The 27,577-nt window shown below is 44.6% G+C and overlaps 4 protein-coding genes across 18 annotated transcripts in view; 3 read left to right on the top strand and 1 right to left on the bottom strand.

Annotated features, from left to right (window-relative positions):
- The first annotated feature begins 4,368 nt into the window (after nucleotides 1-4,368).
- On the top strand, nucleotides 4,369-8,642 carry NICN1 (nicolin 1, tubulin polyglutamylase complex subunit). Its single transcript, XM_079155679.1, has 6 exons — nucleotides 4,369-4,588; nucleotides 5,632-5,808; nucleotides 6,044-6,157; nucleotides 6,838-6,909; nucleotides 7,225-7,329; nucleotides 7,405-8,642. The coding sequence occupies exons 1-6, from the start codon at nucleotides 4,457-4,459 to the stop codon at nucleotides 7,444-7,446; spliced, it is 642 nt and encodes a 213-aa protein (XP_079011805.1). The 5' UTR covers nucleotides 4,369-4,456; the 3' UTR covers nucleotides 7,447-8,642.
- Nucleotides 7,480-14,444, top strand: AMT (aminomethyltransferase). Of its 8 annotated transcripts, none has more exons than XM_079155581.1 (10): nucleotides 7,480-8,944; nucleotides 9,062-9,228; nucleotides 9,332-9,499; nucleotides 10,185-10,265; nucleotides 11,082-11,213; nucleotides 11,604-11,682; nucleotides 11,966-12,111; nucleotides 12,191-12,371; nucleotides 12,705-12,860; nucleotides 12,961-13,785. In XM_079155581.1, the coding sequence occupies exons 2-10, from the start codon at nucleotides 9,097-9,099 to the stop codon at nucleotides 13,137-13,139; spliced, it is 1,254 nt and encodes a 417-aa protein (XP_079011707.1). In that variant the 5' UTR covers nucleotides 7,480-8,944; nucleotides 9,062-9,096; the 3' UTR covers nucleotides 13,140-13,785. The 8 variants fall into 8 exon arrangements, with proteins under 8 accessions (XP_079011707.1, XP_079011706.1, XP_079011705.1 ...); XM_079155580.1 differs by having other exon boundaries at nucleotides 9,044-9,228; XM_079155582.1 differs by adding an exon at nucleotides 13,820-14,444 and having other exon boundaries at nucleotides 8,789-9,228; nucleotides 12,961-13,064.
- Nucleotides 10,209-27,577, top strand: part of RHOA (ras homolog family member A) — a 54,486-nt gene continuing 37,117 nt past the window's right edge. The window contains exons 1-3 of one of the 8 annotated variants that reach the window (XM_079155670.1): nucleotides 17,796-17,998; nucleotides 19,387-19,463; nucleotides 23,871-23,947. Coding sequence is in view for 1 of the 8 variants with exons in the window: in XM_079155667.1 (XP_079011793.1) it covers nucleotides 18,447-18,474 (28 nt within the window). In the remaining 7 variants the exon portion in view is untranslated. The other 7 variants (XM_079155671.1, XM_079155673.1, XM_079155674.1 and 4 more) reach the window with 7 other exon arrangements.
- Nucleotides 15,001-17,582, bottom strand: TCTA (T cell leukemia translocation altered). Its single transcript, XM_079155693.1, has 3 exons — nucleotides 17,171-17,582; nucleotides 16,770-16,824; nucleotides 15,001-15,486 (listed from the first exon to the last, which is right to left on the bottom strand). Exons 1-3 carry the CDS (start codon nucleotides 17,391-17,393, stop codon nucleotides 15,444-15,446), a joined length of 321 nt encoding a protein of 106 aa, XP_079011819.1. The 5' UTR covers nucleotides 17,394-17,582; the 3' UTR covers nucleotides 15,001-15,443.

Below are 27,577 nucleotides of genomic sequence, written 5' to 3'. Positions count from 1 at the left end.
AACACCTGCTGTGTCCATCATGATGCTAAGAGATGTTGGATATAGTCATTAAGCACAGAGATTTAATTCCTGCCTTCCTGCTCCATATGAGCCAGTGTGAGAGACAGCCTTTTTAGGTAAGGATCAAAATAAAATTTGGAGACCACTATGACAATATGTAGTGATCTGATTAGTCCAGGAATTAAGAAAGGATTCTGAAAAAAATCAAATTGAAAACTAGAATAGAAGCTCAGCATTGTGGCACACACCTAGAGTCCCAGCTACTTGGGAGGCTAAGGCAGGAGGATTGCAATTTGGAAGCCAGCCTGGGCAACTTAGCCAGACCGTGTCTTAAAATAAAAACCAAAAAAGTTCTGAGCATGTAGTTCAGTGTTAGAGCACTGCTGAATCCAACCCCTAGTACCACCAAATAAAAAACAAAACCAAAACAAAATACAATGAAAGGTTGGAAATGTGGGTTAGGAGCAAGGTATAGAATGTCCTGTGTAGAGTAGAATGTGAGCAGGCTAGGAAGGAAGGAGAAGGCAGCATGTGGGAGGAACTAGAGTGAAAAGGGGGAAAGTACAGACCAACTTGTGGGTAGGGCCTATTATGCTCCAGATCCATGGACTTATAAAAAAAATACGTACTTGGGCCTAAAATCGAGGACTCAGTGAAGATTCATAATGAAAATGTCAGCCTTCCAGAGTATAGGCAATGGATTGGAGGGGCTGCCTACCAGAAAGCTATGAGGTGAGATTCATCTGCAATGAATGAGAGGCCACACAAGTCTCTGTGACTGTGCTCTCAGCAGGAGTCCAAAGCCAGAGCCTGTTTGTATTCTCCTGATGTCTTAGGCCTGTAACCTTCTGGGATTTTGGGAAGCCTCTCTTCCAGCATGGGAAACTTCTCTGAAAAGGAAAAATCTGAGGAACCTGGAAAGATCTAGGAAAGGAATCATTAGTTTAAATCAAAATAGAGATAAAAATGGCCAGTCAAGGAGATGAAAGGTTACAAATTGTTTCCCCTGACAATAGCCAATGAAGAAGCAGAGAATATTTCTTATTACTGAGGGTCTCCAGGCCTGAACCGGTAAGGCACAACTTCTTCAGGCCACTCCTTGGTCTGACCTGATTCTAGACTATGAGCACCTCATTTGTTGTGCTAAAACTTTTGTCTCTGGGGTCCCTTATTACAGAAGAGGCACTAGAAGTTGACCACTGCCTGGAGGGTTCTGACCTGTGAAGTGGGATCCTAAGAGACTCCAGCTTTGCTCAACACTGTTTTTCTGGTTTGGGGAATCACAGGAACTCTTCTGGCCTTAATTTGGTCATCTATAAAAAAGCCTTAACTGATGTTCGAGGCATTTTTTTCCATAAGTACCTGAGATGACAGTGACTATTATAAATACAATGGTTAATATTAATTAATTACTTTGCTCTTTTCCTTCCTAAATCATGTTTAGTGAGGTATAATTTCATCTGTGCAATAACATGTGCAAATTAAGAATTCAGTTTAATGAGTTTCAACAAATTTCTAGGCAAATATTACTGCCACAATCAAGTTACAGAAATTTTCTATCATCCTAAAATATGCCCCAGTCTATCCCTTCTCTGCACCATGGCTCTAAGGAATATTGAACATTGTTGCCATATATATTTCTATTTTTGGAGGGGGATACTGGGATTGAACTCAGGAACATGCAACCACTGAGTCACATTCCTGGTCCTATTTTGTATTTTATTTAGAGACAGGGTCTCACTGAGCTGCTTAGCAGTTCGCCCTTGCTGAGGCTGGATTTGAACTCACGATCCTCCTCCTGAGTCCCTGGGATTATAGTCATGTGCCACTGCACCGGCATTTTGCCTTTTCTAAAATTTCATATAAATGGAATTATACCATATAATGCATTTGGGATCCATGCATTTTGTAAGAACCCAGAAACCACTCAAGATGAGGGAGCTCATGTAAGAGAGTTTATTAAGCAAACAGGCAGAGTGTCTCCCTGCAGGGTAAGAGAGAAAATGAGAGGTAAAGAGAGAGAGAGAGAGTGAAAGCCAGGAGGAGAGCATGAAAGCTAGGAGGAGAGAGTGAAAATGGTGGGGGAGCAGTCAAATTCTGCAGGCTAACAGGGGACCAATAATGGAGAAGGACACTTGCAAGCTGACTGATGAACCAATAGCTAGCTAGGATGTTCACAGACTGACAAGCTAGGTTGTAAATCGGGAGGCGGGGAAATGACTGCAGCATAAAGGGCAGGGGAGCAGCTTTATACATTTATTTTTATTTTTTTCTTTCGTTTTTGTTTTTTAGTACCAGAATTGAACCCAAGGGCACTTAACCACATCCTCAGCCCTTTTATTTTTTAATTTTAATTTTTTATTTAAAAATGTTAGCTTTATTTTTACTTGCTTTGTTAATACAGGCATATGATTTTGGATAAAAATTTATTAGCCATGTGGAAAACTGTCTCTTATTATATCAGAATTAATTAAATATGACAGGTTCCAAATGTTATTGCAATACATATATTCTGGAAGTAATCTTTCAGACAATGCAAGTTATATTAAGTATCTTTTCTGATAATCTGAAGCATCTACATCCATCCTTTACAATTTGATAGTTGCCAGATATGCTTTTTGGCCCTAGGACAGTACTATTACTTGTCAGTCTTTACATTAAAATGAAGAGGTAAACTTCTACAAAAATGTAGAAACAATGGAAATTTTGGCAAATATATTTTTAAAAAACATCCTCTAAACTCAATTTAAATTTTTAAAGTATCTTTTGGTCTGTTTGGAAATATTGTTACAGATTATTATTATTGTTTAAATAAAATTTATTTTAGAGCAGTTTTAGAAATACTCAATATAAAAACAAACATCAGCACACTTTTTTTTAAATTATTTTTTACAGACTAAATTTGATTCATTGTACACAAATGGGGTACATCATTTCAGTTCTGTGGTTGTACACGATGTAGATTCATACCATTCGTGTAATCATACATGTACATAGATTAATGATGTCTGTCTCATTCCAAGATTTTTCATACCCCCTCCCTCTCATTTCCTTCTACATAATCCAAAGTTCTTCCATTCTTTTCTCACTCCCCACTCCCCACCCTCATTATATATCATCCTCCACTTATCAAGGAAAACATTCGGCCTTTGGTTTTTTGGGATTGACTTATTTCACTTAGCATGATATTCTCCAATTCCATCCATTTATTTGCAAATGCCATGATATTATTCTTCTTTATGGCTGAATTAATATTCCACATTTGTCTTTATCCATTTGTCAACTGAAGGGCATCTAGGTTGGTTCTACAATCTAGCTGTTGTGAATTGAGCTGCTATAATCATTGATGTGGCTGCTTTACTGTTGCATGCTAATTTTAAGTCCTTTGGGTATAAACGGAGGAGTGGGATAACTGAGTCAAAAGGTGGGTCCATTCCAAGTTTTCTAAGAATTCTCCACGCTGCTTTCCAGAGTGGCTGCACCAATTTGCAACTCTACCAGCGATGTAAAAGTGTGCCTTTCCCCCCACATCGATTCCAACATATATTATTGTTTGTTCTTGATAATAGCCATTCTAATTGAAGCAAGATGAAATCTTACAGTTGTTTTAATTTCTCAGTCCTTTTATTTTGAGACAGGGTCTCACTAAGTTCCTTAGAGCCTTGCTAAGTTGCTGAGGCTGGCCTCAAATTTGTTATCCTCCTATCTCAGCCTCCAGAGCCCCTAACATTACAGGTATGCGCCACCAAGCCCAGCTTTGTTCATTTTTTTTCTTATTTATTTTTTTTCTGGGGATGAACCCAGAACTTCATAGATGCAAGGTAAGCACTCTACAACTAAGATACAGCCCCTTTTTATTTTATTTATTTTATTGTGGTACTGGGGATTGAACCCAGGGTTACCCTACCACTGAGCATCCAGCCCTCCTTTTTTTTTTTTTTTTTTTTTTTGGTACTAGGGATTAAACTCAGGGACGCTTTGCTATTGAGGTATATCCCCAGCTATTTTTAAGACAGGGACTAAGTTGCTTAGGGCCTCACTAAGTTGTCGAGGCTGGTCTCCAACTTTACGATCCTCCTGACTCACTGTTGGCCAGTCACTACACTCACTGTATTCATGGCTTCAGCACAGTTTAAGTAGCAACGGCCCTACCGAATCAAGCGGCAGATATTGAGAGACACAAGAAGATGCCACAATTGGCCAGAAAGGTTTGGATTCTGAAAGGCTACGCAGTTGCCCAACGCAGGGTGTTCACTTTAATGCTCCCACAGTGATTGGCTAAAGGTAAACTTCCGCAGGCACTTCCGACTCCTGGCCTGCCTTACACGACGGTGATTGGCTAGCCTGGCCATGAGCGAGGCTTGCCGGGAGTTGTAGTTCTTGGCTTTTTAGCCGGGAAGCCAGGAAGATTGGAGGCTTCAAGCAGCGATTGAGTCTGGTTGCGGCGGCTGGCATCATGTCCCGCGTGCCGGTGCCCTGTCATGTGAAAGGCACTGTAACCCTGCAGGTGGGCGACGTACGGACTTCCCAAGGCCGGCCTGGCGTGCTGGTCATCGATGTCACCTTCCCCAGCGTTTCGCCATTCGAGGTGAGCATGCCCCATGGACGCGACCCGAGCTCCTGGGCGGGGCAATTTGGAGACTTGGGCGTTTCCCAGACGTAATCGTTTACTGAAAGCGTCTGTACTGTTGTACTGCCCTTTGACCTTACGAATTAATAAACCACTCTTTTATTTCTAAAGTAGCATATACAATGTTTACTATATTAGAACTTTCTGTCCTGTACTAGTCAACATCTCTTCCCCTTGTCCAGAAGAACACTGGCACAAGAGTGCCAGAGAGTAGGGTATATGATACTGGAAATGCATTTAGAGGTAAGAGGTCATCTTATTTCCAGGTCACAGCTGGGGATCGTTAAACAATGATTTACCTGCCTCCGCATTCTTGCAGGCTCTTGTCAGAGGTCAGGTGTAACTCATCTCTCATCAGAACCTTGCAGTAATTCCAGTTTTCACTCACCAGTCTCACTTCCATATCATCTGTCCAGAGTGACTGGACACTGTGTAAGGTCAGCACAGAAGATAAAGCCTACTTCTGAAGGACTGGCATTCAGGACCATTCTTTGTCTTTTCCTCACCTGCCCAGGCACTTTGTGTAACCGTGTGTGGTTATCTCCCAAGTTGTTCCTTATTATCAAATGATAAACCTATTTAAAGGACCTGACAGTGAAAATTCTGAGTCAGTAGGTTTAAGGTGGACCCTGTACGCCTGTATTTTAAAAAAAATTGGGGTGACTGATGTGTGTTCAGACACATGTTGGACATGTGGTAAGATCTGCACTTGTGGTTTGTTTGCATGAACTTACTCATTTAGACTGTGAGCTCCTCTATAAGAGTAAAGTTGTCTTTGGATCTCCGTGATGCTTGTTGAATTGTTTAGCAGATGAGCTGGAGATGTGGCTCAGTCGTAGAGCACTTGCCTAGCATGCTCAAGGCCCTGGTTCAACCCCCAGCACCACACACACACACACAAATGTTGAGCAGAAGAGTACATTTCAAAAGAAAGGAGATGATACCTTTGATCCTCTCAGACTCTGGACCTGATTTGTCATGGTGGATTGTGTGTGCTCTAGTTGCAGGAGATCACGTTTAAGAATTACTACACAGCCTTTTTAAGCATTCGTGTCCGTCAGCATGCCTCAACACACTCACCAGCAAAGTGGGTGACCTGCCTGCGGGACTACTGTCTGATGCCTGACCCACACAGTGAGGAGGGAGCCCAGGAGTATGTGTCTCTGTTCAAGCACCAGGTCAGCTGATTCTCATCCTATATGAGGACTACACACATGCCTAGGGTTTAGACCAGTATACTAGGAGGGAGAGGGAGGCAAGACTTGCCTGGGCATGGCTTCCAGGAATGTGCCTTGGATCGACAATTTTCCTTTGCAAAGACCTGGGGAAGCAGCATCCTTGCTCACTGCTATTTGAGCGGTTCCTGGGAAGTGAATTGGGTCTTCTCTGGATTCTTGTGTATGTATATGTCAGATGCTGTGTGACATGACCAGAGTCCTGGAGCTGCGTCTGATTCTACGGCAGCCATCACCACTCTGGCTGTCTTTTACAGTGGAAGAGCTGCAGATCTACCAGCAGGGACCAAAGGTAAGTGACTAGCTTAAACCTAGTTTGCCATTTTCTCAAGAGGTTTCCAGGTGTGGCTGGGAGAGTTGGGGCAGTGGGATCAGGTGGGTAGTAAGGATAGTGAGACTCAGGAGTCCTTCATGGAAGTTTGCATGTGAATGTTGCATGTGAATGTTGGAAGTTCACGAGGAAAGGTGGGACTCTGTGCCCATATCCCTTGACCTTTTCAGCTACCTGCCACTTTCAGAGTTGGAACCTTCAGAACACACTTTCTATACCTCCCCTGCAATTGGGGATTGAACCCATGGGCACTTTATCTCTAAGTTGAATCCCCAGCTCTTTTGCTTTTTCCTTTTTTTTTCTTTTGGTACTAGGGATTGAAGCCAAGAGCACTTTGCCTCACTGAGCTACATACCTAGTCTTTTTTTTTTTTTTTTAAACAGCTCGTTAAGTTGCTGAACCTGGCCTCAAATTTGTAATCCTTCTATCTCAGCCTTCAAAGTTGCTGGGATTACATGCTTGTGCCATCTCCAACCAGAAGACACTTTTTTTTGCTGCTTATGTTCCTGGGGCCTCTTTCTGCATAGCAGGAGAGCTTAGTAGTCTGACTATTCCCTTGAGCTTTGTAGGATTTTTCCAGTGTCTGAGGCTCAGGGGGTCCCTACCTTTGCCTTACTCAGGGCAGTATGTTTTTTTTGCAGAGCCCCTCCATGACCTTCCCCAAGTGGCTCTCCCACCCAGTACCCTGTGAGCAACCTATCCCCCTCCTTGAGGTAAGCTTTCACCCTGGGTATGAACCACATGTGAATGGCTCTGGTGGCCCTATCTATAAGAATTTGGGGCTGGACCCAAAACCCTTAGTTCAATCTATGACATCTTCTTGGGAACATTTTGGGATTTGAGGTATCTCTGATGTTAGGCTGGGCTGCCTTCCAAACATCGGGCCCCAGCCTCTTGTTTCACAAGTCATCTGGAATTGTTACTTGTTTCAGCTAGAGAGCTCCATAAGGCTAGCTTGGCCTCTTTAGAGCTCTTAAGGGTACTACTGGGGAGAGACTCATGGCCACTGACCCCTCCTTCTGGAGCAGGGTCTTCCAGACCCCAGCAGGGTATCTTCTGAGGTGCAGCAGATGTGGGCGCTGACAGAAATGATCCGGGCCAGTAACACCTCCACAAGGATCGGCCGTTTTGATGTGAGTGATGGTTTCCTTCTGTTTGGCTTGCATTCACCCTGAGCAGGTCAGACCTGATAGTTTTTTGTGTTGCAGGTGGATGGCTGTTATGACCTGAACTTGCTCTCCTACACTTGAGCAGTGGAGACGTTGGCCTTTCATTGCCCACCCAGGCTTGGTTTGGTCTACCAGAGTCAGAAGAGTATATCCTGTGCATTCCAAGTATTGCTTGCATGCCCATTCTGTCTGGGCCACATTTACAGATTCAAGATTCTTGGGGCTGTGTTGCTTCAGCATGAGTTCCTGGAGAGGGTACACTCTGTCTTCCACCTGGCTGTAACACAATTCCTTCTCCTACCCTAAAAATACTGAAAATTCCTGAGCACCCTTTGCCCCTTTTGCCAACAAGCACTCCCCTGTCTTCTGCCAGTTCCCCCTCCTGACTGCTGGGCTGGTTTGAATCTGCTCCATCTAACTCTGGATGGTTACAGCTGCCTTGTCACTCATATTGGGAAGCTTGAGGAAGAGGTGCCCCATTCATTCCCGGGTGCATCCTTGTGGCTTTCCCTTTGGTGTTATTCCTACAAAAGAAATTTCCTGTTTAAAAACAGCTGCTGCCTGCCTACCAGGCAAAGCTGGTATCTGGGTATCCTGAGTTCCTAGATCCCTCAGCTGTCTCCTGGTTGTGTTCCATTGGGCCCAGACAGGTGTCTCTGGCAATACTGGAGCCTGAAAACGAGAACTACAACCTTGTGCCATCTGACACAGCTCAAGACATATCCATGTTTCTTTTCCCAGTTGCTTCTTTACATTCATGCTCTGCATTATGAGGGATCTGCCTTGGAGTATGGGTGGGATCAAAGTGAGTCACTGGTGCCTTTTAAGAGGCAGAGGTACTCCATCAAACTGGGCCAACTCTTGAAAGATGCAGGTGCTTCTTCATGTGAGAAAGTCCTGCTTCCCTTCAGTTCTTTCTGGCTTTGCCCCTGGGGGACTATTATGAAGAAGAACTGCACGTTGTTTCAGACATGGCAAACTGGACTTAGGTGGTGTAACAGTTTTCTGGGGGAAGTTTAGTCACCTTGTGGTTCCCACACTCTGTTCTCACCCATCAGCCTTCTTGCAGGTGGTGTCTACCTCCAGAGTCATTTACTTAGCCCCACTCAACTTTTTCTGAAAGGGTGATGACCACAGTCCTATGTTCAGGAAACAGTAGTCCTCAGTGTATGTATATGTGAGTAAAGAGGACCCTGGGGTGGCAGGGATCATACAGTATTCCCAGCTGTATCCCCAGTACCCAGCACAGGGCAAGATCAATAAATACTTGTGTGATGTATGATTGTGCTGCCTGCCCATATGTGCCTGTAGGAGAGTTGGAGAACAGTATATGAGGCGGGCTGCACTGGTGCTCTGTCTGCCAGATTGACTCCACCTTCTGTGACCTCCCCACTCCTCCATTTGACCTTTCACTTCTGAGGTGCTGAATGTGTGATTCAAACCTTTCAGCCCTTTTGCAGAACTTTGACCCTTTGGAGGCAGGACAGTTCTTCGGGTTGGGGAAAGGTCTAGCCCCCAGCTCTGGTTCAGGGCAGCCCAGTCTACTCTGAACTGCCTGACCTGCCTGGATTAGTAAGAGGTAAGAGCCCAGGCTGTTGGGAGTGACTGTGCACTCAGCTCTGAATCCCAGCCTGCCCTCGGGGCTTCCCGCCCCCTTTTGTGATCCCCTGCGCTATAGAAAGACCCGTCCGAGCAGGGGTTTGGACTACATCTCCCGGCGTGCCTGGCAGAATGGTGGCCTCTGTGCGCCGTCTGCATCAGTGGCGAGCGATGATGCAGCGGGCAATGGGCATGATGGCCCCTTTGGGCTTTCGCCTTCAGGCAGTTCCCTCGGCCCCTCGGCGCACTCTCAGTTGCGCGCAGGTGGGATAAAGGGTGTTGGAGGTTTGCTGCCGATCTTGGAGGGTGGGGGAGGGAAGCGGTCAGGAACTAGGGCCCTGGTGGCACTAAGCCCGGCTGCCCACAGGACGTGCTTCGCAGGACTCCGCTCTATGACTTCCACCTGGCCCATGGTGGGAAAATGGTGGCATTTGCGGGTTGGAGTCTGCCTGTACAGTACCAGGAAAGTCACGTTGACTCGCACCTTCATACACGCCGGCACTGCTCGCTCTTTGATGTCTCCCATATGCTGCAGGTGAGCCAGGAGAGTGTGTCTGCCCTGAATCCGGCCTTCCTCTACCACAGTGCCGCACTCCTGGGCTTTGTTTGCTGGGAGCCGGATTCTGAAGGCAGTTTTCCCATAAACAGCTGGAGGTCACGAGGGTTTCTTGGCAATGCCAAGGAACTTAAGGGGCTGATTAACTCAGGGTTTCCCGATCATCTGTCTTTATTCTCTCCTGCCTGTTTCCACTAAGTGTATATCTTAATGCCCTGGGTTTTCCAGAGCTGGTACTATCCACCATGCTGGGTATTGGTTTGGAAAAGGGGGTATTTCAGTAAAGTGCTTCATCCCCCTTAAGTGCTTCATCCCCAGTCACACCGTAGGCTGGGAAGTGGGAGCAAGGGATTCGTTAAGTAGGGCATCCACTACCTGCAGAACCAAAAGACTCACTAATCACTTCAGGCTGGACTGCCCTGCGAATTGCTAGAGAGGATGCCTCCTTGCTTAGTGGCTTTGTGTGTGTGTGTGACTGCAAACCAAAGGGTGCTCTATCACTGAGCTACACCCCCAGCCCTTTTTATTCTTTTGAGACAGGATCTTGCTAAGTTGTCCAGTCTGGTCTTGAACATATCATCCTCCTGCCTCAAACTTTCAAGTAGCTAGAGTCTTTTCAGTTGCAGCTATTGCAGTGGCCTGAGGCTTTTGATCTCTTTCCCAGACCAAGATACTTGGTTGTGACCGGGTGAAGCTGATGGAGAGTTTAGTGGTTGGAGACATTGCGGAGCTAAGGCCAAATCAGGTGAGCCCTTTTATTTCTGCTCAGTGGGTGTTCTTAGTCATGAGCCAGCAAGCAGGCTAAGTCCCTGCCTCAAACTTGGGGACACAGACATAGATCAGACAGATTCTCAGGGCTTGATGTCTTAGGGGATGTGGATCTTGGGTCATTTCCAGATGCCTAGCCAGCTGTGGGGAGGCATCATCACATCAGGCTAGGAAACCAAGGTTTATGTACAATTCCTAACCTTTCATGCTTCCTATTCCCTTGCTATTCAAAGTATGGTCCCTAAGCCAACAGCCTTACTGCCTCCTAGCATCTTGTTTGGAAATATACTCTCAGACGTTGCTCCAGACCTCTGAATGAGAACCTTATTTTGACAAGATCCCCAGGTGACTCATGAGGTCTTAAAATCTCAAGCTCTTCATTGATTTAATTGCTAATGGGAAGACTAAGGCCAGCCTTGCAGTATTTTGGTGGTTCATCTGGGATGAAGATGGACTTTGAGGGTTTTATCCATGAGTTGAATTTGGGTGGGATGAAGCAGCAGATATTGGATATCATAAACTAAAGGTGAGGTAGAATTATCAGTACTGAATATGCAGGGTCCCATTATACTAGGGACATCCCCCAAGGTGGGGAGGAGTGAAAACTTGGTGCATGAGAATCAAAGACTCTGAATTTGAGTCCAGCCTTGCTCCTTGCAACTTGCACAACCTGAACGCTGAGTATGAGGGTTCCTGAGTTTGTGGCATCTGAGGGGGTTAACATATTTGGTGTGTCTGCTAACCCTTGGTTTTGGTCTTCTGGACCTAAAGCAAAAATGTTCCACTTTGCTAGGGGACACTGTCGCTGTTTACCAATGAGGCTGGAGGCATCTTAGATGACTTGATTGTGACCAATACTTCTGAAGGGCATCTGTATGTGGTGTCCAATGCTGGCTGCTGGGACAAGGACTTGGCCCTCATGCAGGTATAGCCCTTCTGTGTTCTAGGTACTTTTGTTTTCCTTTTTCACAAAGCAGTGTTCCTTGTTGTCCAGATCACAGACTAGAGGCTCAGAAAATGGCTCTGAGTGATGAATAGACTTAAGAGCAAGTCCTTCCTGGAGCATGCCAGGTTTTGATTGTGGGTACTAGGGAACATGGGGAAGTAAAAGTGACTCTGGCCCCTAAGTGAGCATCCTCTGTTGAGGGTAGAAGTGACAGACCTGAGCGTAGATCATCCTTACCATTTAGTAGCTGTGTGACAAGATGGGAACCAGCCTAGTATCTCATTGCTCAACACTGCAGTGTCCAGCCTATGGTAGGTGCTCAGTAAGTGGTCTCAGACACTGGTGTGGTGTTTCTGTCTTTCCTTTTAGGACAAGGTCAGGGAACTTAAGAACAGGGGCAGTGATGTGGGCCTGGAGATTGTGGATAATGCTCTGCTAGCCCTGCAAGGTGAGCGGTCTGAGCTAGGATTGCAGCCAACCTTTGTCTTCCTGGCTTCATCTGCTTGACACAGAGGCCATTCCAAAATGAAGGTGTGGATGGTGTGATATTTGTGTGCCATAATTCTAAGGTGTATTTCCTTCCCCCCGCCTAATGCTGGACTAAGGGTAAAGGCATTTTCTCCCAGAGCAGGACTTGCTCAGGACTTATTCTGGTCACTGAGTAAGGGCTATAGTCCACTTTGAGGGGTGCTGGGACCAGGACACTTGGTCATTGGTTCCTTGGGGCCCAGGCCCCACTGCAGCCCAGGTTCTTCAGGCCGGTGTGGCAGATGACCTGAGAAAACTACCCTTCATGACCAGTGCTGTGATGGAGGTGTTTGGTGTGTCTGGCTGTCGTGTGACTCGCTGTGGCTACACAGGAGAAGATGGTGTAGAGGTATGTCAAGTGAGTGGAGGGCAGAGCAGGGCACAAAATTTGCGGGCAATTGACCACTGCTCTCTGGTGTCCCATGCAGATCTCAGTGCCAGCCACTGGGGCAGTCCACCTGGCAATGGCTCTTCTGAAAAACCCAGAGGTGAAGCTAGCAGGGCTGGCTGCCCGGGACAGCCTGCGCCTGGAAGCAGGCCTCTGCCTGTATGGGAGTGACATTGATGAACATACTACACCTGTTGAGGGCAGCCTTGGTTGGACATTGGGTGAGCTGGGCTAGCACTGAAAGGGTTCTGCAGGTTGGAGTGAACTTTAATGAGGTCAGCCAGCCCATAACTGCTCTTAAGGTTATATAGGCTGGAGCAAATGACTCAGCCTTGCTAAGTCTCCATTCCCTAAAGGTACTACTGTAGCTCTGCCCATTACAAACTGAAGACCCATGGCTTCTTGTGGGTAGGGGGTGGTTGGCTGACTAACTGCAGTGCAAGCATAGGAGAGCCCAAATGATGTTTGATGGTTGTCATTTGGGGTCCTTGTATCTAGGACTTCCCATTGGCCAGGGCTTTTATGGACTGACTTAGGTTGATGTGTCGTTTCAGGAAAGCGCCGCCGAGTTGCTATGGATTTCCCAGGAGCTAAGGTTATTGTTCCCCAGCTGAAGGGTGAGGTACAGCGGAGGCGCGTGGGATTGATATGTGAGGGGGCTCCAATGCGGGCATATAATCCCATACTGAGCACAGAAGGCACCAAGATTGGTAAGTGGTCCAGGGGAGCTGGGGATCCCTTGTTCCTTCCCCAAAAGTGTGGGGGTTGGGTTGGCAGAGTGGTATTGACACATGGCTTATGCTTGAACAGGTATTGTGACCAGTGGCTGCCCCTCACCCTGCCTGAAGAAGAATGTGGCAATGGGTTATGTGCCCTTCAAGTACAGTCAACCAGGAACACAGCTGCTGGTAGAGGTGCGGCGGAAGCAGCAGATGGCTGTGGTCAGCAAAATGCCCTTTGTACCCACAAACTACTACACTCTCAAGTGAGAATGATCCAGGGAAGGGCCCTCCCCTTTGGGAGTCTAGCCCTGGGGGGCACTCTATAGGGCTTAGGATAATAAGGAAGAACTCACCAGGAGTGGGCAGGTAGGAATTTGGCTCTAGTCTGGTTGAGGCCACAGAGTCTACCCCTCAACCCCAACACATTCCACTGACTTAAGGATCCCTTTTCTAAGTGACAAACCAGCTGACCCAATGTCCTATTTCAGGTCATGACCCCACTGACTCTACTCTGCTAAGTGCTGGCTGTAAAGCAAAGGCTCACCTTTGTGGGGAGAACACCTGCCAATCTACCTCACCAGTTTCTCACATTTCAGAGGGTTATTACTATGGGCAATGTGGGCTTAAGCCACCTCCTCCACTTTGCTTTCCATGAATACAAACTGCTGCCTCTCCCTGTACAGGAATGATTCCTGAGTCATAGAACATAGGTTCAGTTTTTCCTATGTGTAAACCTGGGGATGGTTGAGCAGACATGGACTCACTCTTCCACATTCCCCGTTGACTTGGCCTGCTGCCCAGTAGCAAACCATGGTAAATTTACCACCTGAGCTGACCTTCACCCCTGAGGCCTGTAACTAGACTTTACTGACTCCTGAAAAAAATTAAATGAGTTTCTTTCCTTTTAACTTGCCATGGTCTCCAGCTTCATTTTTCTTTATTCACAGGGTTCCTGGGGTGTCAACCCAATGCCTACCTTCCTGGCCTCCAAGGTGGGCTTGGAGTAGGTTCCTCTTGAGCCAGGTCTATAAGAACTATTGGGAATACTGTCCTTGTTGGGTACCCCACCACCATTCTTCCAGGGAACTGGCATCACCTCTCCGTCTCTCCAAATTATTGCACTGTGGGTCCTGAAATCTTCAGCATATTTACCAGTTGCCCCTGTGCATGCACACTTGCCTTGTTTGAATAACCACACAACTGATGCACTTCTTTGTTTAATAAGCCACATCTTCACTTGGGCTTGGGGTGAAATGTGAGACCCTGAATGTGTATGTGCTGGTCAGTGGGTAAGCTTGGGGCTATCCTGCAAGCCAGAGGACAGCTCCGGAGTGGGTACATATGCGTGAGTGCAGTGCAGTCTCACTTATGGTGTACCTCTGCAACAAAATCTGCCTAAGCAAAGGCTGTCAGATGGATATGTGACATTTAACAGAAGCAGCAGGGAGTGCAACACTGAGGTAGGTGGTGGCCCAGTAGAGGCAGGCAGAAGTACGGCCATTAGAGGAGGAGGCAGTTCAGTGCCATGATGCTTTCTAGAGGCAGTGTTTGTATAGGGACTTTTGCAGTCTACCCCTTTGGAACCTTTCCTGGCCCTCTGTGAAGAAGGCAGGTTTGCCTGGCTTATGACTCTTTCCTGTGGAGGATTTCTAGGGGCTGAGATGGTGCTAGTGGCTCAGAGGAGGAGGCCCCTGATTGTTCCACCTTCAGATGGAAAATCCTGAGTTTGCAGGGTATGAGGAAGTCACTCTACACCATAAGTGCTTAGTACTTCTTATGGGGGGGGGTATAGACCCAAGATCCCATTGGCATTTAAGCAATTGTGTGTGGGAGGCCAACCCAGGGGCTCAGCTAGTGGACTCTCTTTCAGGCACCCAAGTTTCTCCTAAGAAGGGTAAAGATAAGAGAACAAATGAGAAATGATAATTTCCTTTGCCCGGTTCATACCTGCAGAGCTCTGGTTGGGCCAAGGAGATGGGTGTTTGGTACCTAAGTCTGGATGGTGCCAGCAGGGATACTCTGCCTTCTACTTAAATGGCCAGCTAAGTAACCATAGAGTAGAAGGCCAGGATTACCTGGTGCTCTGCCAATAAAGCAAAACCAAAGAAATTCAGGAAATTGAGGGCTCAGGGGAGAACAGATTTTCCTTACAAATCCCAGAATGGGTCAACTTCTGGCTTCCTCTCAGAGTGGTATATCACTATGGGGTCACATCCCAGAGGGATGAGAAGAGGGACAGGAAAAGCCAAGACAAAAGGGACTGCTGGCCTCCCCAAACCAAAGACCCCAAACCAAAAACCTGAGTTCTGACCTCTGAGAGAGAAGCAACATGTCTTCTCTCTTAAGGCACCCAGATCAGGGTAGAGGCAAACTCTTTACTAGCCCAGTACCTGGGGCTGTTGGAAGCAAGTCTGAATGAAAATGGAGGCCCAGTCCTGCAAGCACTGGGGTGTTCTTTGCCCAAAACTCCAAGCCCCCTGCAGTTGTCCCTGGGGTCTGGGCAGCAGCAGGACCCACTGCAAAAGCCAGCAGACCTAGTGATGCCTCTGGAGATTCTTTTGCTGTCTTCTCTTATTCTCTGTGGGTTTTGAGAGGTTCATTTGCTGCCATTTCCCTGAAAGAGATGGAGAGAGAAGAGACGGGTTATTTCATGGGCAGCAGAAAAATTCCTGAGATTGGCTCTCCCCAGCTCCTTTACTGAGCTGGGCTTAGTAAAGCTGTACTATAATCCAGACCCTTAGGCTGATCTTTCACAGCCCACCCTGGGCCTACCATTTCCCCCCTACAAACTTGTTTCTTTTGGCTCTTCACCTTTAGGAGTGCCCATGCTTCCTTGGTTGCCCAAGACAGAAAGTTGGGCAGTGGCAATCTTGCCTTCACTCTTGGACCCCTTTATCTATTTGTCATTAACCAGGCAATTATAAAGGCAAAACTGATCAGGCCACAGCCTTGCTGAGTCAGTCCTTCAGTGGCTCCCTGGGCCCTCCATGCCTTCATGTTCAAACTCCACCATGACAGCCTTATCTATTTTTTTTAAAATTGTTTGTTCTATATACATGACAGCAGAATGCATTTTGATTATACACAAATGGAGTACAACTTTTTATTTCTTTGGTTGTACACAATGTGGAGTCACACCATTTATGTAATTATACATGTATATAGGGTAATGATGTTTGTCTCATTCCACCATCTTTCTTTTTCCCTGCCCCTCCCTTCCCATTTCCCTCTACACAATCCAGTGTTCTTCCATTCTTTCCTTACTCAGCACCTTATCTATTCTTATATCACCTGTTTTATCCATTCTCAAAGCCCAGTACACTACACCATCCCTTGGCCTTTGATCTCAGCTTAGGTGTTTTGGGGAGAAGCCTTCCCTGACCACCTGTGCCTCTGCACAGCTGCCCTCCCCACGTAAATCTCTTGCTCCCCTCTGACCAGGACCTGGGTTCTCATTCTCTGGGCCTAGTGCGGCACCTGCCAGTTGTAAAAGTTCAAAGATAAGGTGACAGAATGATCAGTTAGCTCTTGTTTTACAGATGAAGGGGCTGATTCCAATGAGATTGGTGTGATAAAAATAGAGGTTGGGGTAGAGCACTTGCCTAGAACAGAGGCAACTGAGGTACTTCCCAAATGAAGGGCGTTCTCTCGCATACCTGCCATTCATCTCTCTGAAAATTATGACAATACCATCACCCACCCCACAGGTTGTTGAATGATTCTTCAGACACTGGTGTCATGCCAACTTGAAGCTTATCTCTACATAGAGACTTGGAAGAGTGCTGCAAAGGATAATAAGCTGGTGGACTCACCCTGAGAATTCCCCTTCTTGTTAATAACACAGGGATGACCTCTATGTGCCAAGCATGGGGTTGGGGTAGGGACAGATTTACTCACCACGAAGGAAAATGCGTGGAACCATCGGGTGTGGATCCATTCTGGCCGCCCAGACCTGGAGAAATACATCCAGAGCTGCAGCAAGCTGGGGATGGGGATCTGAGCCGACATCAGCTCAGGTCAGGGAACAGTTATTTTTGGCGGAGAGTGTGGTGGGGGTTCTAAGGGACTAGTATTATCTGGTGAGGGTTCTGAGGAACAGTTACCATGTGATGGATGGACCGGTGAGAATTCTGGCATAAAACGTTATGGTGGAATAGGTCAGTGAACAACATCAAATTCTGATGAGCCTCTTTGGGGGATCAGTAGTAATCTAAGGGGATTCTAGGGAACCCAATCGTACAGCATGGTAGTGGTAGTGTTGCGTCGGCAAGCCCACGGAGGTTCGTAGGGAGCCTCACCTGGGCGGTGATATAAGCCGGTCACTGTGTTCCCGTAGAAACCCCAGGCCAGCTGGATGCCCAAGAGACTTAACACCAACCAGAGCAGCAGCAGCTTGAAGAGGGTCACGCGCATGTCTTGCGCCTCCCATTCCCGCAGAAACTCACTGCCCAGGGCGCCCAGCGCGCCCAGCACCGTGGCCGGCAAAGCATGCAAAGACTGCCCAAACCAAGGCTCCGCCATGACTGGCCCACGCCCCACCCGGGTACTGTCACCGTAGTCCCCACCACGCAGGCGTATGGTCTTCCGGGTCAGGTCCACTAGTGCGCACGCGTAATACAGAGCGGAGGGGGCCTAACTCGTTTGCGCGAAGAGTTGGCAGTTTGGGGCGGAGTATTAAAATCGCGCAAGCGCACCCAACCCCACCCCGCTTACTTAAAGGATGAGTGACTCCGAAAGTATAAAATAGCAACCAGGTCTTTTATAGCCCCGGAGTTCCCGTGATGCTCCACGCGGCTGCAATGATTGGTTAGGCATCTTGCTTTTTGGGCGTGGACACACTACCGAGCAATCGTGGCTGAGCTGTGGGTGCACGCGCGTATCCGGAGCCGCGGCTAGCTCCGGCTCGAGCCCGCTGGGCGCCCGGGGGCGCGCACGTCGCTCCCCGCCCTCCCGCCGCCGCCCGCCCTCGCTCGCTCGCGCTCCCCGCCCGCCGCCCGCCACCTTCCGTCGGTTCTTTCGTTAGTCCGCGGTCGCCTCTGGAGCTACCCGCCCTTGTCTCCAAGCTTGCGACTCACGGACCGGCATTCTCTGCTCAAAGAGGCCAGACTCGGGAGTCGTCGTCTGAGGTGAGCTGGAGGGTTCCCTCCAAGCGCCGCGGTTCCTGGGGCCCGCCCGGCACTTTTCCGGCCACCCGCCCAACGCCCAGCTGCGGCCGCGCCCCACCTGCTGCTCCGCGCTTGCCGCCCCAAGCCCTGGACCCAGACCCTGACTCCCAGCCGGACCCCTTGCCCGGAGGCGATGGCCCCGCCCGCGCGGTCCCCGGAAGCGCGCCCCGCCGCCTCCAGTGCCCCTTCCCCCCGCCCGGCCGGGCCTGGTGGAGCACTAGCCGCCCGCCCTCCCCGGCGCTTCCTCTCTCAGGGCCGCGCGAGGCTGGGCGGGGGCTTCGGGCGGGCTGGTGTTCCGGGCCGTCTGGGGTCCGCACTGTGTAACCAACCGCCGCGAAGCGCTGGTGGCTGTCGGAGTTGAAATGAGAAAGAAACTCTTTACAACTCCATTTTGCCTTTTACATTTAATATGGAACGTGAACCACTGTTTTATACAGGTGAAGATGGTTATGCCTTGGGTAGATTTACTTTTTTTTTTTTTTTTTTTTTTTAGTATTCTTGGACAATGTGTAAGTAAACGGTTGTGTTGAATTTTTAGGGTTAGGACTGTATTATATGGAAAAGGCACTTTACAGTTAAAATTTTTTTAATGATTTAAACGATGTTCCATTAAAATAGTTACAATTATACACAGCTTTAAGTTACTACCTTAATTAGGAATAATTTAAACATACCGATTCTTAGTTACTGCTTGGATCATTACAGGTCGTCTTCATGAAATTGCAGTATTTATACCTAAATCAGTTTGGTTAAAAAAAAAAAAAAAAACCATGATTAGTAGTTTATAGTGGAAGATTGACCTCCTTTTTCCTTCAGTGTTGGTTCCACGTGTTTTTTAATAGTTCTTAAAAATTTCACCTCTGTTCTTTTGACAGTCTATTGAAAAAAACATTTCTTGACAGTGTGTAATCAGAATATTTTCCTCTTTGCCAGATCTAAAGGGAAAAAACATAAAGAGGAAACTTTATATTTTAAAGTATTGTTGTGGGGTGAGAATTTTTCAACTACTTAATGTCATACTCCCAAAAGTGTAGGGTGTATCCTGCAGATAGATGATTGTCACCTTCACCATGGCTATATTGGTGAAGGTACTCTTTTTGTACATTTGACACAAGTGACATTGGGCTGCAAATACAAGACTGGTTCTTAATTGTAAAGGATGACTTATTGAAGGATGTTTTTTGTGGAGGAGGGTACTGGGGTTTAAATCCAGAGGCACTTTATCACTGTGCTACACCCCCAGCATTGTGTGTGTGTTTTGCTGGGGTTTAACCCAGGGCTTCCAGCTCTAGCACTCTACCAACTGAGCTGCATTTCCAGGTGCCTCCCCGTATTTTATTTTGAGACAGGATCTTGCTAAATTATGGAGGCTGGCCTCAAACTTGTGATCTTCCTGCTTCAACCTCCTGAGTAGCTGGGATTACAGGTGAGTGCCACCATACCCAGCAGGAGGATCTTGTTTGATAAGTTATTTTGTGGTTCTGTCTACTTATTTAGGGTAGTGATAGCTCTTGGGGGACGTGAAATAGATTTTATTTATTTATTTATTTTAAGCTGGTGAGAGTTGAACCTAGGGCTTGATGATGTTTGCTGAGCAGGTGCTTTACCACTGTGCTACCTCCCCAGCCTTGCTTTGAGTCAAAGTCTAGTGCTTCACATATAAACTCTATTCAAATAAAATTCTGTACTGAGAGAAAGAGAATAGGAATATAGCTGTCAACCAATTTCTTTGTAGACCCAGAATTTTAGATCCAAAAGGAATCTTCAGAATTTGTAGATCAATCCCATATGCAGGTGTGGTGAGGCCCACAAACTTGAGAACATTTCTCAAGATTATATGTCTAGTCAGGTATTCTCCATGTACTCTCAAATAGCTGGCCCAGAGTCAGCTGAAATTCAGGGATTCCAGTTTACTCTAGTGTTTCTCCTTTTATAACTTGCAGATTGTGTATAGTTGGAGAGAATCTAAAAACTTCTTTCTGTAACTGGAATATCCTGAAGACATTCTAGTTGAGAGAGGGAGAAAAACGTACAGGGTCCCTTGCTGACCTAATCCTGGCTTTAAGTGTTTGGATCTTTATGAGGAACCAGCCCAGAGGGAGGCTCAAGACTTCCCTTCCAAAGCCAATGTTCTCAGGTTAAGTTAGAGTGTTTTCAAGCCACTGCAGACTCTTGACTTGATTTAGGGTGCGATGGGTGAGAAACTACATGTATCAAAGTAAACAGTTACTGTGCACAAGCATGTAGTTGTAGGTGTTACTGGAGTGCCCTCACCACTTACTGGGATCAAACCTAGGCCATGCATGTATATAATACTAGACAGGTGCTCTACCAGTAGCTCCTCTATTGCTTTGAGACAGGGGGATCCTGCCAGATTTACAGGCTTGACCCACTGTGTCCAGCTTGTTGGAGTATTTTCATGGTCCTAATTCCTTTTCCGTTTGTCATTAACCCCTTTTAAAAGTTTATTCTGGTCTTGTGGGGGTATAAATTATTAGGAGAGTTAAAAACAGGTAGACCTTCAAGGGTGTTTCTTGTCAGTGAGGTGGAGTCCAAGTGGTGACAGGAGGAAGAATTTTGGTGTTCTTCTTAGTTGTCCTAGGAGCCCAGAGATTAGTTAACTCTGTGAGAAGACTGATATTTTAACTTCTAAAAGAACTAATCTGGGTTTGATGGGCTTCTATAGATAGCACATTGGATTTAATTCCATTTTGCTTCCAATTACAAGGATATATGATACATAATCACTGGATTTTAAAATTGCCTATTTGTAGGGTTTTCGGTTTTGTTTTTTTCCTTTTTTCTCTCTTCCATTTTCCCCATACTGGGGATTGAACACAGGGGTATTTTACCATTGAGCTACATATTCAGCCCTGTTTTTTATTTTTATTTATTATTATTATTAATTTCTTTTGACACAAGATCTCCCTAAGTTGCAGACTTCAGAGTTGCAATCCTTTTGCCTCTGCCTCCTGAGTAGAATTATAGATTATAGGTGCACCATTCCTGACTGGTAAGGACCTTTTAAAACTACAGATTAACTGGCACATGCCTGTAATGCCAGCTGTTTGGGAAGACTGAGGCAGGAGGATTGAAAGTTCAGTGCCAGCCTGGGCAACTTACCAAGATCTTGTCTCAAAATAAAAAGATAAAGACTGGAGGAATGTAGTTCAGTCATAGAGCACCCTGGGTTCAATCCTTTGTGTCTCAGAGGGGAAAAAGTCCCCAAGTGTTCCCACCTTTATGTGCCAATTAAGTGGAACTCAGTTTACCTGCCTCTACATATTATAACCATATTTTTTATAATTTTTGTGGTGCTGTGGATTGAACCCAGGGCCTCATGCATACTAAGCAAATGCTCTATCACTAAGTTACATCCCAAGCCACTATATTTTGCCTTTTGTGGTGCTGGAAACTGAACGTAGGGCCTCATGCATGCGAAGCAAGTACTCTACCACTGAGCTCCATTCCCCAGCCCTATAATTATATTTTAAACTTGTTAGTGGTAAATGTGTGTTAATGTAATCTGTTCTTTGGGGACATGCTCACTGTTAAGTATTTGTGACATGAATAAATCAAATTTCCAAAACAGATTGAAATTACTAATTACTGTGAAATCCCTATTTCAAATGTTTCTATTTCAAGTGACTTGTTTTTAATCTGGTACTGTAGTATTAAGTGAAGGCTTTGTGTACTCATAATCATGGTAGTCATATGACTGAAAATCAGGCACTGAAGCTCTTCACTTTGAGTGTTTATTTCAGCTTATTGGTGCTTGCTGTAAATGATTCTGAATGCATTTTGATTATTTGCTAATAAATAATGAGATAGTGTTAAATTGTAACTAATAAGCAGTTTATAACAAACTGGACTGGAGTTTTTGTTGTTGCTGTTTTTTTAGTTGTCGATAAACCTTTATTTTATTTATTTATATGTGGTGTGGAGTTTTTTTTAATGAGGATGGGTAGAGTGTTTAATCACATTTATGATAGTATCTTAAATTCACTTGAAGGGAAAGAGGGAAAACAGTGAAGTAAGTTTGGAGTGAAGTTGAAAGGAAAAGTGGCAAGTAAAATGAGTTTAGAGGTGGTTAGGGCCAGATCATGTACTGCTTTTAGGACATGGAAAGTTCTTTGGGTTCTGAGAAAAGATGTTATTTGATTTTTAAAAAAAATTTTTAAGTAGGGAAATAACATGATCTGATTTATTTATTTATTTATTTTTTTTATTTTGGTATCTAGGATTGAACTTGGGCGCTTAACCACTGAGCCACATCTCCAGCCCACTTTACTTTTTGAGACGGGGTCTCACTAAGTTGCTGAGGCTGGCTTTGAACTTGAGATCCTCCTGCTTTAGCTTCCTGAGGCCTTGGGATTACAGGTGTGCACCACCATGCTAAGCTCTGCTGATTTTATACACACACACACACACACACACACACACACACACGTATGTATTTAAAAACCAGGAAACTGTCCCATATTGTTGTGCACACCTGTAATCCCAGTGACTTTGGAGGCTGAGGCAGGAGGATTCCAAGTTTGAGAAGAGCCTCTGCAACTTAGCAAGGCCCTAAGCAACTAGGAGACCCTGTCTCAAACTAAAAAACTAAAAAGGACTGGGGACGTAGCTTTGTGGTTTAACACTCCTGGGTTCTACCTCTGGTACCAAACAGTAAAAACCAAGAAACTAGGAATCACTCTCTGAGTAGGAGTAAATTTGAATCCATTCTGACTATATTTTTTTGTGCTAGAGGTTGAACCCATAGCTTCATGCATGCTAGCCAAACTCTACCACTGAGCTCCATATCCAGCTGTCGGTTTTTTTGTTTTTTTTTTTTTTTTTTTTTTGATTTGGTTGTTCATTTGAAACGGGTCTCATTTTCTCATTTTGTTGCCAAGACTGATCTTGAAATGGGAGCGCGAGTGATCCTCCTGCTTTAGCCCTCCGAATAACTAGAATTACAATACCATCATGCCTGGTTCCATTGCGATTTGATTTTTTTCAATAAAATAATCTCTAGTACAGAAAACAAAAAATTTTCACTGTAATCTAGATAGTGGGGATATACATAACTATAAAATTCCTCTAACTTTGCTATGTGTTTAAAAGGTTTTTGTTTTTTTTTTGTGTGTGATGCTGGGATTAAAGCCCAGGGGCACTCTTCCACTGAGCCACATTCTGAACCCTGATAATTTATTTATTTTTTGGTACTAGGGATTGAACCCAGGGGTACTTTGCCACTAAGTTACAGCCTCATCCCTTTTTATTTATTATTTTGAGACAGGATCTCATAAAGTTTCTGAGGGCCTCACTAAGTTGCTGAAGCTGGCCTTAAACTTGAGATCCTCTTTGTTTCAGCCTCCCAAGTTGCTGGTATTTTAGGTGAGCACCAGTGGTCCTGGTCCCAGCCTTTTTTACTTTTTGAGACAGGGTCTTGCTGAATTGCCAAGACTGACCTCCAATTTGTGATCCTCCTTCCTCAGCCTTCTGAATGGCTTGAATTATAGCTGTGCACCACTGCACCCAGTTGAAAAAATTATAATTTTATTATAATAAAATGTTGGGGGAAATTACATTAATTTATTTGCTTTTAAAATTTTTTTGCTTTAAAAGGGGCAACATTATTTTATAATATTTGCAAAATAAGGTTAAATGAAGGAGGTTAAGGATTATGTGAAATATGATAAATTTTATGATATATCAAGTAAGTTAAATAATGCACTTTTTCTCCTCTCTGGACTTTGGGTAAGCCCATTTACATCGTGTCCTTTGTTGGTTTTTCTTGTAAAATGAATAGATATAATCCCTGACATTTCTTATATTTTTATAGCTTTTCACCTGGGAAGTTCAAGTTACTTTGTAGAACTTCTGTCACACAGGCCGTGCATTTTGCAGCACATTTGTAAGGTATGTAAATAGAAGTCTCTTCCATTTCCCTTTCCTTATGGAAAAGAGATTATTAGCAATGTAAATTCTGGGGGAATATGGGTACATCATCACTATTAATGGTCCTCTTGCTGCCAGCAGTCTTGAGGGGGTTTTTTTGTTTTGTTTTGCTGCTGGACTTGAACTCTTGGCCTTTGGAACCCTAAGCACATATTCTACCACTGAGTCACACCCCCAGTACAATCTCTAGTTCTCTATCTTACTCCGCTCGTTTTCTGTTTTTATTTTCCAACCTCTCCATAAAACAGATACTCCTCTTTCTCTTTTATTCCAAGGGACATTTTCTTCTTAGATGTAGATATATTTTTGAAATCAGAGAAGATGGGGTGAATTCAGGGTGACATGAACATAGGTAAATGAAGATATATTTTTGAACCTCTCCCGTACTTAATTTTTAAAGAGATGGACTTACTATTTTATTGAAGTACTTCTCATACTTTAGGACCATTTCCATCTTATTCCTTTTGTTCTTTATCTTTGAATTTTCATTTTTTTCAAATGAGTAGTTTGGTCATCTTAACCTGTGAGGTGGATATGATTGTCAACAGAATGAGAATTGAGGATAATCCTTTCTTTTACTGGAGGGGTTAGCAATGAGACTGGTTTGGGAGGGAGCAGTATTAAAAGAGTAGGTACAATAGCCTGTGCAGCAGCTCTTCGATGTTTTAATTTATTTTTGCAGTGCTGGAGACTAAACCTAGGGCTTTGCACATGCTTGGCAGGCAGTCGACCATTGAGTTATATCCACAGCTCTCCTCAGATATTTTAAACTGGTTACAAATAAAAGAAATAGTAGTTTCTTAATTTAATTGATGACATGCTAAGTATCCTGGTCCGGTATCATTTGGTCACCTTTCTTGTTTTGCTTGGGTCTGAGTGCACTCTATATATGGAGAAGTGAGCTGTTAAGGGAATAAGTATTCTCATTTGGTAAGATGGGCTCCCTGTCATTGAGGACATCTTGCTGGTAATAGTTTAATTTGGCTTTGAACTCTGGCATAGTTGGAGAAATAGTGAAGCTAGTTTGTGGTTTTGTCATTGTTCATTTAGTAACACACATTTACTGAGTAGCTACTATATGTTAGGAGCAGTTCTGGGATCTTCTACCCACATGGAGTTTTTAATTCTAGTAGGGGAGACTGGTAATAGACAAGTAAGAAATAGAAATAGAGTTGCCTTTTTTTTTTTTTTCTAAAGACTAGCAAAAAATACTTGAATGGTAGAGTCTAGAGAGCAAGCAGGGCAAGTGGAAGGAATGAGATTATAGAGGTAGGTAAGAGCCAGATCTACTTATGTATAGCCAGAAGTTGTGAGTTTGAAGTTTGTTTATTGGGAAGCCATTGAAGAATTTTTATGACCTGGGAGTGATTAATCTGATATTTTTGATTGTTGTATGTAGACTTTTTGTGTGTGAGTGTATGTGGTGCTGAAAATTGAACCCAGGACCTCATTTGTACAGGGGAAACACTTTACCACTGAGCCACATCCCAGCGGCTACTTTATGTAGAATAGCCTATAGGGAGGCAAAAATGGAAACAGGGAGATCTATTGGAGACTTTTCAAATCCACCGATAGATGGTAGTGACTTGGACAAGAGAATGGAGGTTGTGGATTGATGATAATAATGAAAGGTATAATAGCCTTTTTGGATAAATTGGAAGATATGGCTTCTTAAAACCCTAATCTGTGGCCAAAAATAAGCCCCAAGCAACTGTTGGGCAGAGGAGGCTACTAATCACTCACCACTGAGCATGATACTTTTGCTCTTTCATAAGACTTAAAGTGGATTCTCCAAGCAGCTGCCGGTAACACATTTGTGGTTTGATTAAAGTTCTTCCTTGTAACATGGCAGATTGTTTCAGAGTTGTTTTTTCAGTTCATGTTTATATTGGTGCATTAAAAAACAATAAAGGCAAGGTAAGTTTATACTTTAGCTCTGTAGATTTGCTGAAACTAGAATTTTTAACAGAAATGCTGGTGGCCTTGTAATTACAAAAGACAGTTCTAGCCAAGTGCGGTGGTGCACATCTGTAATCCTAGTGACTTGAGAAGCTGAGGCAGAAGGATCACAAGTTCCATGCTAGTTCTGGCAACTTAGTGAAACCCTGTCTTTAAAAAAAAAAAAAAAAAAAAAAGCATGGTGGTACACACCCATAATCCCAGCCACTTAGGAGGCTGAGGCAGGAGGATCACATGCGAAAGGCCAGACTTGGTAATTTAGTGAGACCCAGTCTCAAAAAAAAAAAAAAAAAAAAAAAGCAATGAGTATATAGGTCAGTAGTAAAGTGCCCTTGGGTTCAATTTCCGGTGTGGGGTGGGGGGACAGTTCTACCATTAGAGTTGTGTAGCTTTAAGTAGGTTATTTATTGCTGAGTCTCAGGACCTTTATCTGTAAGAATGAAGGTAATATCTATTTCATTGGAGTTTTAGATGAATTAATATATATGATTATCATTGTGCCCAATGAATATGTTTTCTCCCTTGGTAGAAGCACTTGTTCAAAATCTGCTATAGGAGAGATTATTCATAAAAATTTTTCTTTCAGGATATTAGTACATTTATTATGTTTGTTTATATAGTGATTGTTTCTCTTAAGAGTAATGTGGATTTTATTGGTAACAAACTGAAAATTGATTATTTTTTTACTTTGATCCAATAAAAGATATATATGTATATATATATACACATACATGTATATTTAAATTTTTTTAGTTGTTGATGGACCTTTATTTTATTCATTTATATGTGGTGCTGAGAATCGAACCAGTGCCTCACACATACTAGGCACGTGCTCTACCACTGAGCCCCAGCCCCAGAGAAAAATATTGATGGACATGGTGGCCTACCCTATAATCCGAGGGGTTCAGGAGGCTGAGGCAGGAGGATTGAAAGTTCAAAGCCAGCCTCAGTAATTATTTAGGCCCTAAGCTACTTAGACCCTATCTCAAAATAAAAAATAGTAAAGGGCTGGTGATGTAGTTCAGTGGTTAAGCACCCCCTAGGTTTAATCCCCAGTACAAAAAGAAAAGAAAAATGTTATATTTAGTGTTTTCATTTTCTTGTCCGTTTAGCTGTATTCGGGGAAGAGAATTCTTAGGTCCAAGGATTTTGCTAGTACGTTTTTGAGAGGAGAGGTACCACTGAGAATTGAACCCAGGGGTACTTTGCCACTGAGCTATATCCCCAGTCTTTTTTATGTATTTATTTATTTTTTTAGACAGGGTCTTGCTAAGTCACTGAAAAAGTCTTACTGGTTGCCAGCACTGACCTGGAATTTGTGAACCTCCTGCTTCCTGAATCTCTGGGATTATAGCTGTGCACTATTGTGCCTGAATTTTCAGAATTTTTATAAATTTTATTTGATGTACATAACTTAACAGTGTAAGACATTCGAATCACAGATTGTCTAGATTCAGTCTTGGTTTGTGACTCTGCCTTTATTTGGTTCTGGGATTATTTAGTTTCCCTCTTTTGTTTTGAGACATCATATATGTTGTCCAGGCTGGTCTGGAACTCCTGGGCTCAAGCAATTCTTCAGAGTAACTGCCGCTTAAGTGTATTCCATCTTACCTGGCTAGTTTTCACTCTAAA

The sequence above is a fragment of the Sciurus vulgaris genome, assembly GCF_902686455.1.
Source record: "Sciurus vulgaris genome assembly, chromosome: 10".
NCBI classification, from domain to species: domain Eukaryota; kingdom Metazoa; phylum Chordata; class Mammalia; order Rodentia; family Sciuridae; genus Sciurus; species Sciurus vulgaris.
The sequence above is the reverse complement of the archived record's forward strand: the minus strand, read 5'-3'. Positions and strand labels throughout refer to the sequence as shown.